Source organism: Pecten maximus, chromosome 7 (genome assembly GCF_902652985.1).
Source record: "Pecten maximus chromosome 7, xPecMax1.1, whole genome shotgun sequence".
Lineage (NCBI taxonomy): Eukaryota > Metazoa > Mollusca > Bivalvia > Pectinida > Pectinidae > Pecten > Pecten maximus.
Genome location: NC_047021.1, coordinates 43,175,618 through 43,188,877, shown reverse-complemented (window position 1 = coordinate 43,188,877; position 13,260 = coordinate 43,175,618). Strand labels below are relative to the sequence as shown.

General features: G+C 32.8%; 1 protein-coding gene across 1 annotated transcript in view; it reads left to right on the top strand.

The window, feature by feature from the left end:
- Positions 1–10,236, top strand: part of LOC117330914 (sodium- and chloride-dependent glycine transporter 1-like) — a 47,000-nt gene extending 36,764 nt beyond the window's left edge. Inside the window, exons 10-14 of the mRNA XM_033889472.1 lie at positions 2,248–2,379; positions 2,762–2,861; positions 4,618–4,718; positions 5,105–5,272; positions 5,685–10,236. Coding sequence (XP_033745363.1) covers positions 2,248–2,379; positions 2,762–2,861; positions 4,618–4,718; positions 5,105–5,272; positions 5,685–5,879 — 696 coding nt within the window. The 3' untranslated portion in view covers positions 5,880–10,236. The remainder of the gene's footprint in view (positions 1–2,247; positions 2,380–2,761; positions 2,862–4,617; positions 4,719–5,104; positions 5,273–5,684) is intronic.
- Positions 10,237–13,260: the final 3,024 nt, after the last annotated feature.

Genomic DNA, 13,260 nt, shown 5'->3' with positions numbered 1-13,260 from the left:
TTATGTCACATTTTCAAGCAATGGTTTTCATTTTCAAATTTCTCCAAGGACAGCATTCAATACTACCAGAACATTTTTTCTGTGATGAATAACTTAATTTATCACTCGGAACAAATATGGACTGACACAAAGAAATGTGTAATTTAAGATTTTTTTTGAAGATTTGATGTATCTTTGTATATATATATGTGCTAACGCCTAACAGCATTTTTTTTTTTTTTTGACAAATTTAAAATTGCAAAAATTGCGAGAGAAAAAAAAGTACAGTGGCAGTTATGGTCATTTCAACTTCCATAAAAATAAATTTCAAACATTTGGGATTTAAAAAAAAAAAAAAATGAAGAGTGGAGGAAAAATTGAAATTTTATCTAAAAATGTTTATGAATTAGTTTATAATAATTCTGTTATAATTTGAGTAGCTATAACTATGATCAAAGCACATTTGTTTGTCAGGATATTATCTACAAATGCATATGATCAATATTCACCACTATAGGGAGGCTTTGGAAGTCTGGCCAAATAAATTGATCCCCAACTTAAGAGAAAATTCAAATTGTTCCTACCTTGGATACATTAGTTAATCCAAAATATTTATTATTATCAACTTTTTAACAAAAGTGAGATATTTATTTGGCCAGAATGTATTTTTTTTAGAAGAAATCTACACTGATTCACAATTGTAAAAGGCCCATGTTCTAAAACATGCGATATGTGATTTCTCAGCCTACACTTCATGCTTTGTACGTCTTTTCATTGATCCAATGATAATTTTAGTGTAATCAGCTTTTTCATTCATCCCTTGAGAACACATTTGACTGGTCCAGCAAAACTGGGAGTGAATGTCTTATGTGCAAAGTTCTTGGATGAATAATTTTCATATAAAATTTCTAAGAAATTTTCCTGGCATTTAGAATTGAACAATTAAATATGATAATTTTGTAATTATACGCATTCAATGTATAATGCTGTCAAACTATGACATTTTTTTTCTAATGATTGAGACGTACAATAATTTGAAGGAAGTTTTTATTAAAGATTCCTGTGTTGTTTTATTTTCCAAAATCTATAAAACTTCATATCATAATTCTGTAAATATCTGTAAATAAAAACAGTTGCCTGTTTTAGAGGTCATGGAACCCTCTGAACCTTGTCGTATAGATGTCCCCCAGTGCTATAGATTTTGTCCATTCGACAAGGTTTCATAGAATTCATTTTATCCTCTAAAATTCAATGTAGAAGCTGTAAAAGGAACATGGACCTTACCTGTGATCAGTAATATTTTATATTTTACTTTCACCAGGAAGTGTAAGCATATTTCAATTCATTTGAGACAATGAAGAGAACTGATGCTCACTTCCCAGTGGCTTTTCAGAATCCTAATTATACAGGCCTCGGGTGATTTTTCTATGCATCTGTATTATCAACTTTCCTGGACTAAATGATCCATATTTGGTCTTTGGTGATAATTGCTGATAACATTTTGGGTATTTTTTATATTGCTTATAATCAATAAGAGTTCAGCTTTTTCAATATGAGAAAATTGAAGTACTCTCATTTCATTTTGAAAATTGCCCAATTTTATTCTTTAAAGAAAAAAAATGAAATTGAAATTGTGATGAAAAAAAGCTGTTATTTGGAGAAATTGTGAAAATTACCGGGTATCAACATTTCTCTGAAGTAAATTAATTAGATTATTATTATCATTATTTTAATCATGTATTAACATCCTCAACACCACATAAAGATGCTATTTTCGTTACTTCCAATTAATTTTATTTATAAACCTTCATATACTGCTAGATATTAGTTTGATTCATGTTGACCATTGCTTGAAAAGTTTTACATTTTTTTCAAATTGGAAGAGAAAAAACTGAGTGATTTCAAAACATAGTCAATTATACTTTATCTCGAAAATATGAATTATGGGGAAAATCTAAAAATTGCAAAAATACTCATTTGTAAAAATGTTATTCAAATATATTTTTAGCAAATAAATGAATTTCAAATTCAATTAAAAAAGAATTGGTTGATAAAGGGATCTTATATAAAGTAAGGGATAAATTTGGAATAAGGGGGTACATTTTCTCTTCCTTTTGTGAAATCTTTGACATACTGGAATGACAATAATGTTTGAAGGTAATAATATAAACTTTTTATAGCTGATGCTACATCACTTCAAGGTTCAACTCTTCTGTCGTTGGTTCAAATGTGTGTTGGCCCAGATTAACACTATCCTCTGTTTTTTAGTTTGGGATGTTTGAAACTATGACGAGTGCATTTGTGGACGAATTCCCGGATCTTCTTGCCAACAGGAAGGTGTTATTCACAGCCGTCATGTGTTTCATTGAGTTTCTGCTTGGTGTCCCATGTGTGATGCAGGTGAGAAATAAATCGCTGACAAAGAATTTTCAACTGAAAATATTTCAGACTTTTCCATGAATGTTTGTGATAATAATAACTTTAAGAATTTAGAAAATTAGAAAACATTATAAAAAGGTTTATTTCAGACTTTTTTACCATATATTAAAATAAAAAATCTTCCCAAAGGTCTTAGATTTGTAGATCTATAGAAGAAGATTTTATACCTATTCTCAAATTAAACTTTTGCTTCCATAAATTGTGCTCAGGCTATTGAAAAAAATTGAGCAATTTTATTTTATGCCAGATTACAGTGCATGAAGATGCAAACCAGGGACAGGCGGAAGTTGTCCATCCATATGTCTGTCTGTCTGACATCCACATATTTGTATTTATTTTGTAGGGAGGTGTGTACATTCTACAGATCATGGACTGGTATTGTGCCACGTTTTCCCTCATGCTCCTCTGTCTCGCTGAATGTATTGCCATCGCCTGGATTTATGGTGAGTTAGCTCCTCCTGAAAATGTTATTATACCCCCGCAACGAAGTTAGGGGGGTATACTGGAATCAGGTTGTCTGTTCGTCCGTCCGTAGACACATTTTGTCCGGACAACTCCTCCTAAACCGATGGGCCGATTCCAATGAAACTTCACACAAATATTAATGATCATATGTAGATGTGCATGCCACTTTCTTTTTCTCTAAATTATGGTTGCTATGGCAACTGGTCACTATAAACACCTTCCTGCCTGATAACTCCCCCGAGTACCGCCCTATATTAGGACGATCGATTATGATTGGGGCGATCAACTGTACATAAATCTCAATGCGATATAGCCACACCACTCCAATACAAAGTGTTTACATCATTTTTGCGTTAAATTTCGTTTTAAGAAAAATAATAGGTTTTCCGATAAGAACCATAACTTTAAGTTTGTCGGGACAACTCCTCCTAAACCGAAGGGCCGATTTCAATGAAACTTCACACAAATAGAGGACCATGTGTAGATGTTCATGCCACTTTCTTCTTCTCAAAATTATATTTGCTATGGCAACTGGTCACTATATTACTGGGTTATCTTAGTTAGCCTCTATTTCCAGTTCCAACTGTTCCAATTCACCATTGACTCGTGCAGATTGCGGGGGTATTAGTCAGCCATCCTGGCGAGAGTTCTAGTTTTTTTCTGGACTATAAATTTTTATGCAATTAATTACTTTAGTTACAAGAAGCTGGCACAAATTTCTCACTAGTTATTTATTATGCTGTGAATGATGTCTATTATTTATTTAATTGATCAATGGGTTCTTAAGAGAACTGGTGATTGAAAACTGAAAATCTGAAATGAGTATTTTAAATATATATGCCCCTGCTTTGAAATGAGGGGGCATATAGTGTAACCCTTGTCCGTCCAATTCTGTACCGTGCCGATGCCATGTAACTAGCTAATCTCAAGAAATGCTGATGCGATCCTCACCAAACTGTGTTTCAGCGTGTCAAGTAGAAGCAGGGCATTTATATCTTACAGAGATTTTGTAGTTCTTGTACAAATGACCTCAAAAACTTTGAAAGGTCATAAGGGGAGGGGTTAAACAACTTCCTCCTTAAACCCTAAATACAAGGGTATTTGATACTGGTCTAGGTAACCTATCCTTTCAGTGACATTTTAAATGTTCAAATTTAAGCGTAGTACACGTATATTTTAAATAAGTAGCTTAACATACTCAGAATGATAATTACAAGTTAAACTTAAGTGAGAGATGTCAAACTGGGACCAATAATGAGACTATAGATGGATGTGTGACCCAGGGATTTGTGTGAAGTCTATTGGGTGGATGTGTGACCCAGGGTTTCGTGTGAAGTCTATTGGGTGGATGTGTGACCAAGGGTTTCATGTGAAGTCTATTGGGTGGATGTGTGACCCAGGAATTTGTGTGAAGTCTATTGGGTGGATGTGTGACCCAGGCTTTCGTGTGAAGTCTATTGGGTGGATGTGTGACCCAGGGTTTCGTGTGAAGTCTATTGGGTGGATGTGTGACCCAGGGTTTCGTGTGAAGTCTATTGGGTGGATGTGTGACCCAGGGTTTAGTGTGAAGTCTATTGGGTGGATGTGTGACCCAGGGTTTCATGTGAAGTCTATTGGGTGGATGTGTGACCCAGGGTTTCGTGTGTAGTATATTGGGTGGATGTGTGACCAAGGGTTTTGTGTGCTGTCTATTGGGTCGATGTAGTACTGAACAAGAATGTTTGACATTTACAGGAGCGGACCGATTCTACAAGGATCTGGAGCTGATGATTGGTTACCAGCCGAGCGTTTGGTGGAAAATCTGCTGGTGTTTTATCTCCCCTTCAATGATCACAGTAAGCAATCCCTGACAATCCTGTTCATTCATTTCCCCAGAAGTTCCATACATTCAATGTTTCAGTTGTTTATTTTCTCCAATTAAATCATAATTCCTGAAACCTTTCGATCTAATATTTTGTGTGTATAGACATGGATTCCAGCAACTTGTATTCCACATTAATTTTACACTGTACTGAAAATTCCCATTTTTCACCTGATGACAATTTCCTAAAATGGCCAATGTTCCTCTGTCCAGTCAAAGTATTTTCCCAAAATAGAATGGTTTGTAAATCTTGTTTTGTTCTAATTAATATTTTCATGTATGAAGACAAAGACAGAGTTTGAATTATATTGTCGCTTATCTGTAGTAAATGAATCCACTAACTTCTGTGTGTTTTGACAGTTTGTATGGATATTCAGCGTATCCAGCTTCAGTGCGGTGACGTATGGAGACTACGAATACCCAGCATGGGGTATTGCTCTAGGCTGGATGTTTGGTCTGGCTTCCCTCATACCCATTCCTCTTGTGGCTCTCATCTCAATTTTAAACGAACGTGGATCTCTCGTCACGGTATGTATCCTCATATTTCTTGGCAGTTGGCATACCTGGAATTTGTAATCTATCATGTTAAAGATTTATTATTAGTTTTTATTTTACTCTTTCCATTTTAATTGAGTTGCTACTGTACTTGACTGGCTGCCAGTCTCTAATTTTCATCTGAATATTGCTTAGCTTAATTTTGACACTGGGTTGTCTCCCCTCAGTATCAAACAAAGAGTTAGGGTCTCAAGAATTTCAGTATTCTAGACGCAGAGGCCAGTGTACATACAGCATACAATTCAGAATAAAATTTTTCTCATTTGAAAGAAAATGCCTATAAATTTTGGTTATTTTCCGATAAAATGATAATTTTGAAATACAAGTTACTTATGGTATGATAATCGTCACCTAATGGGTATTTGTGTTATCGTCCTGGTTACAGAGAATACAAAAGCTTTGTCGGCCTTCTGAGGATTTTGGTCCCGCTGTACCTGAATACCGGGAGAAATACTTTGCCTCACTGGAGACAAGGCATTCATACTTACCAACTCTCCGCAACAGACGTCCACGCTCCAAACTTTCCACGACAGAACTGCGGTCGTCACCAGAAACACAGATCTTCATTACATCATCATGATATTGACAAGTCATACAAAGAGTGATCTTGATATATTAATAAGTGTTTTGTAAAAGTTTCCATTTGTTAATATTATGTACATAATAGTTCTGACCATTAACAAACTATCAAGAATGCTTTAGAATTAACATCTCATATCGATTTATACAGATGTCATCCTCATCTTAAGCTTTTAACAAAATCAACAAAAACATCATAACACAGGTTGTTTTAGGTTTTCATCGATGACAAAGCTAAAGTTTCTCAAAATTCCTTAACTTTAAATTTTCGTAGGAAAGCATTACAGAATTTAAAGGGGCATTCCTTCGTTTGAATAAAATGTATGTTGCCAAAATGAAGCTTAATAGGAAATATGTATTTTTTCAAAATATTAAGTTATAATCTTTAAATTATCAAGGCAGTTTTACTCTCAAGGGAAACCAAAGTGCTTCAGGTATAATAAATCATAAAAATTCTCTATTCGACCCGAAGTATCACTAATTACCGCAAAGGCAAACAGTATTTAGGATTTTGCCGTTACTTTTATTACTGGTAGGCACAAAAACTACATATCCTTGAAAAAAAGTGTGCACTATTAGTCTATACACGAATATTTACGGTAATCCTTATTCGAGCATAGATTTTATCAATAGAAATTTTGTACGTTTCTGATGTCCATTCCACTACTGAATACCCCTTTAAAGAAAGTTCTTTAACTTGTTTTTCTTTCTTTTTTTAAAATCCAATAATGCTTTTCTATGGAAATTTTTTAAGTCAAGATAATTGGGTACCGATTCAATTGGACTGAAAATAATGACTCAAATGCATCTAAAGTAATCATTTGCTAAACATTTAATATTTTTAATCACAAAAAAATAATGAAAGAAAAAATTTTCACTCGTGTTTGAATTTCTCTATTTTATTATCAAACAGAGTGTGAAATTAGTTGATGTGATATAGAATGTAGGTTTTAATGGAGGAGTTTTCTATATATGTGTATGTAATCTTGTGTGATAATGACCATAAAAAGTTGAAACTCGCTGAGAACTGAAATTAATAGAATTGTATAAGAATTGAAAAAAAAGGTTTTATAAAATTGCATGGAGATAGTAGAAAAAACATGATATTATGACTTTAATTTCTAGTAAAATTTAGTAATATTATAAAAACAGATTTTTTTTTTTAACTTTCATAAAATTGTAGGGAAATATAAAGGTAAAGTAATACTGTGACTTTTTAATTTTCAACAGATGAATAAAAGTATAAAACAAAGCATTGTGTCACTGATGTCCAGTCTATGACAATGTATAAGTGACATTAAGAGGTATTGCTAGAGGAAAAAAGGATAATATTCAAAATAGGGTTGACCTTTTTGAGGTTGGTTAATTTAGTTTGCTGTATATATTTATAGTATAAGATAATGATCACTAAAATGTTGTTTATATTTGTTGGTATTCAAGTATTCATGGTCATCGAATTGAACCATTTTGATGTCTACTTTGATTTCAGTATTTCATGTAGATTGTAAATAAATATTTTTCATGTAACCCAAATCTATTTTACAGTTGCTGTTTAAAGAATGCAACCAGTATGTAGATATGTATCGTATTGGGTTGAATGTTTTTAGAAGAAATATTTTATGAAACTGGTGTCTAAATAACATTCTAGTCATTTACTAGCAAGCGGAATACATTATAAGCATTCAATGATTTTGTGATTGTCACTCTCACATGGTTTTGTAGTATAAAAATCAACATCTTTCATCAAATTTGGAAAAGAAAATATTTTTGAGTAACACATTTTCTTATTTTGAGATATGGACATTGAAAAAAGAATACATGTGAAAATGAAAACAAGGAATTGAAAATTTATGAAAAAAATGAAATCTTTTTTTTTACACATGAAGAAAAAAATAATCTTGAAGGTCGAAGTGTGCTAAGGGCATTTCCTTCACTGCCATTTGCAAGAGTCAATGCAAGGAATAAGAATTAGCATTAAATTGCCAAGTTACAATCTTTGAATCATTACAATGTGATGGTTTTATCTTAATAAACTGATATTTGTTAAATATATAAATTCCCTTAACATGATGATGAATGTTCAGCATTGTATCAATGTTATATAAACTTTTTTTGAACATATTTATTTTTATTTTCTACAAACCCAAAGTTTTCCTCATTATGTTGAGTGATTTTAATATGATCAAATTCATAACGACCAAATATTTCACTCGGATATTGATGTCAGGTTTTCATTTTGTTTAAATAACCTTAACATACATAAACGACAATGCCAGTTGACGTTAAATGAGGTATGTAACGTCTTTTGTAGCGTCAGTTTTTTTTCTGGCAAGAAGGGTGCTAATTATTTTACAATAAATCATATCCGCAGTCACTGAGTGTCACATGACATTAGCTAGGACATATGTGATGATGTCGCATGACATTAGTAAGACCTGATCACATGACACCATTTAGGAAAGAACGTCAACAAATTATTCTGTTATTCAATTTACTAAATTCATTCCCACACGACATTAACGAATTACAAATTCCATTTGACAAATATTGTGGCCTTGATTTTGTATGTTATATGTAAATAGAAAATCCCATTGATAAAATACAAATACAAATGTTGTCTAAATTATAATCCTCAATTGAAATAGTGAAATTTGAATTATATCAAAATTTCCAAGGAGGTTTTAGTGGAGTTTCAAACATTTCAGCATGTTACCATCAAACAACTTAAACTGCATGAAGCCATTCCTTGGATTAGGGCATGTTCCAGCATTGTTAGTTTAGGTCCGGATGTAACACAGCGATTAATACGTGTAGGATATAAAAGTTTATGTTGAAGATTTAACTTTAAATATCTCATATTGAGATTCACATGTCAAATTTTATTTCACAGTAAAAGATATTGTGAACTCTTGAATATCATTGTCATTTAACTTATACAAAAGTCATACATTGACCAAACTAAATCAAGTTACCTTAGTTTTTTGCAGGTTTACCACCTACATGACTCTGCCTATTGCTAAGATTTGTCTCACCGACTTTCTTTATTTAAGGATTAAACTGTCTTTTTTTGGTGTCTATGGTCGATATAGATGCCAGAGCTTTGCAAACAAACATGTCATATTGTGCGCTACAAAGCTCTGGCATCTATATCGACCATAGACACCAAAAAAGACAGTTTAATGCTTATATTTACATTCTAGACATATTCGTTTTGTTAATTTTTAAAATTAAAATTGAGTTAGCATAAAAAATACCAATATTCAGCGATTTCGTCAATGGGGTTCGACAAATAGAACAGCCTATTTTTCAAAACTCAACTGTCACGTTTAGATTGGCAGACAAAAAAGTGCATTGAAATAATCCGAAAAAAACACAGTCTGTTCAATTTTGTTAATTATTTGTGTAACAATATTGTATAAAATGTCTTTTTGATACTTTTTAATTAACATAAAAAACGAATTACGTTAGTTACAAGTAGTTCCGGTGGGTGAATATATTCATGCGCGGCATGGATTGATGTCACGTTTTGGGTGTCAATTATGGTCACATAGACTGCAAATCTTTTTACTTAGTTTATATCGTGGCTTTGCCACCAAAATGTGAATATATAGTCAGTGTCTGTCGGCTTCCGTTAGTTAATGGTACCGCCTATATGGCTTCACCTATTGCTAGATTGTGTCTCACCGACTTTATATAGCCAGTGTTCTATCGGCTTTAGTTAGTTACTAGTTTACCGCCTATATGACTCCACCTATTGCTAGATTTTGTCTCACTAACTATCTATAGTCAGTGTTCTATCGGGGTTGATCAAATTGATAATACATCATTATCGTTGTAACAAGGTCCTATGATGTCTCTGTAAAATAAGATATTTTCGTGGGTCTCGTACAAGACACTCTTTTGTGGTAATTGATTCTTGGATTGACAGAATATGTAAATGTACTTTTGGTTTTTTGTCTGTATGTAATGCGTGGGCATTTGAATGAACGAAAATATACTCCCACGGAAATTAATTTTGTTACAGTATGCAGAATGGTTATCTATTTATGTTACATCACGCCAAACCTTTCTGAAGCCTACAACGCACTTACATTGTACTGTAGACCCAAGAAAAGCTACTTTGCTGAATTTAAACAATGTACTCGCATCATAAAGACTGACTTACCACCAAAAAGTGTTGCCTTGCTGAAGGGATACATAGCACTATTAAATGTTCTAGAAAACTATGACACATGAATTTCAGAATTCACATTGTTACGGATTAACTAATTTAAGCTTAAGTCTGCTTCGCAATGGAGCTATGTTTTCTTTTTATAAAAGAAAGTACATGTTATGTAATAAAACTTCACTAAAATTTATGTCTTTTGTTATCTTTTCTTTGCAAAACGACTTGAGTTCTTTTGACTGTCGAGGGAAGTAATAAAAAAATCCGACTTTAACTGTTTACATGACCACAAGCAAAAGAAGAGTGTATTTTAAGTCAAAATAATAATAACCCTAACCCCTAACCCTAACCCTAATTAGCACCGAGGCCACCACTTTTTCAACTTAATTGGGGGTTAGACGCTGGCTTGCCACTTAATTGCCTGAGCACCCTAAAAATAAAAAAAACTTTGTCTATCTGCCGTTGATGCATCATATGCGAGAATACCGGTTTAAAAATCATATGGGAAAGCTATAGGGTTAGACCACGATGAAAACTATGTTACAAAGTGCCACAGGTGGAATAATATTAATACTAATAGGGGGTTAGAGAGGATCGAATATTTTTTGTAGGGGGTTTGGCAAACCCCGCCTTTTTCTGTGAAAACGCGGTCTAACCCCGGGGTATTTAACGTTTAAAAAAAAAGCGAGCCAGAAAAAATCGAGTTGGTGGAATATCCCGACCCCAACGCCTGAGAGCCCCAAATCGTGCAAAAATCGTGTTTTGAGGGGCGAAAAATCTAATTTGCTCATTATTCGGTGTAGCGCCTTGAAACTTCACAGAAAGTTGCTCCTACATGTCTACAATGTAAATATATTTTTTTAAATTACCAAATATTTAAAAAAAAAAATTCTTTTTTTCATTTGTGTTTCCTACACCCTCCCCCAAAAGGCAATTTAGTTGATAAATAGCCACTTATATTGAAATGATAAAATTTCGGCTTGAAATGCCGGGATAAGTTAAATGTTTATAAGCAAAAGTTTGCGAAATGTCCATAGTTTTTGGCAAAAAAAAGAGTTTTCCGAAATGTTGTTCCAATCCCGAGAAATCGACGATTTTGTATAATGGTTATTATTCCACTTAATTCTAACCCGACCGATAAAAATCAAAGATAAAAATGCCTTAAACCTTGTAATTCCTGTCGTATTTGGTATCATTTTAAAGGGAATCACAAGCCCTTTTATGGAAAACCAAGACTTTGCCAATATAATCACAAAATTCCACATGATAAGGCAAAAATGTTAGGCAAAAATAACAACCGCGGTTACCTAAAATTGGCAAAACTGTAACTCGAGTTTAAAAATATAAAATGGTCCCAAATCAAAAAAAGGCTTCGGTACTTTTATTCGTTGGTACCTAAGGATCATTTTGACACATAGAAGACCACATTATCAGCTTTTTTCACGACGCGGCGTCCGTTTGAAATTTCAGGGTTTCGAAAAAATCGACTTTTTTATTAAAAGAGTTAGAGACACGGGGATACTTTTAATGCCTTTATTGAATCAAATTATCATCATTTAACCTGTTTGTGGGCTAAAAATGCATCAATTTTTTCTTCTGTGAATGCAAACATTTCATTTAAGTGGACTTCTAGCCACAGTTCAGTAATCAATAACGCATAGATCGAAAGCGATTTTTGATCGCAAAATGGTGTCAATTTCTTGCAAAATACCTTCTTTATATTTGTTAGAAATATTATGTAATTAAAAATACGATTGAAACCACAGCGCCTGTAAATGTAAAATGGACAATACCTTTTCATGCTACTGGTCATTTCCCACATAATTCTAACCCCAGAAATCATTGAATTGTTGTTATTTTCGCTTGCATTGAGACAGAAGATCGATATTTTTCTGTCAATAAAGCCATGACCGTCGGTAACCTCATGTGAAATGCTTGTTCAAAACCGCGTTCGAACGAATGAGTGAGTCACATTTTAATGTCTCATTTTTTTTATTTTATGACTTTTTCTGCGTACATTTGTACTAGGCGTTCAATTCTAATTATTTTTGTTTTTCTTTGAAAATAAACTTGTTTCGAATTGTTTTATCCAATAATGAAGTTTTCGATTATTCCAAGATGAGTACACATTATGAAGACTCAGAAAAAATGTAAAACATCTGTTTTGATACATTCTATCGAAATCTGTTGCTTAATATTAAATATTTTTACATTTTTTTTCGAAAAAAAAACAACCCCTCAATTTTGGCCTATTTAAGTGGACAAATGGCCACCTCAGGGTTAGATCATTTCGGTGCTTTTTTCTTGAAAAATGATGTTTTTTTTATAGAGATGGTGTTTTTCTGTTTAAAAAAACCTGTTTCGATTCATTATCTCCATTAATAAAAAAACATGTTTTAATTTCCAGAGCACATGGTTTATCAATTTACAAATGAAGTAAATGGTGTGTTCTGACATTGTCTATCGAATGGCAATGTTTAAAATTGACATTTTCTCCATTTTCATGTCTTTTTTCCAAAAAAGTCCTATTTTTCGAGGGATTTAAGTGGTAAAATAGCCAAATCAGGGCTATATTTTGCAATGTGTTTATTCATTGAATATTTGAGCTATCCTTGTCGCCTTTGCATTGAAATGATCAGCAGATGATGCAGAATTGAAGCAAAGTGATTTCCAAGGAAAACATATACATTTTCTGTTTTTTTTCATTTTAGTCACCATCCATATACCTTACAGAAATTAAGTCGATATATAGCCAAATCAAGGTTAGGCATTTTTTCCCGTGTTTCTTAAAATACATGGAAAATTGTTAGTCGATAAAACTTTACTGATGTTCTGTGACAAATAAATCGCCATACCTAAACGATTGTATTATCAAAATAATGAAACGTATCGATTTCAAATTTAAGTTATAAAATGACCACATATGGCAGGGTTAGCATTACTGTGTGTTTAATTTAAGCTTTAACAGGCCTTAAATGCTTATGAATGCAAAAATATTGCAACAACTCATTGAAAAGCACAATAAAAGCAATAGAAAAAGAAATGTTAAATTATGTTCAATGATATTCATATTCGAATTACGTGGAAGAATAGCCAAATCAGGGTTAGATCCTTTTTTTGGTGTTTTTATCTGGAAAGATGATGGTTTTTTATATAGAATTCGTGGTTTTATTCTAAAATAACTCTTGTGCAATTATTTAAATCCGTCAATATCTCA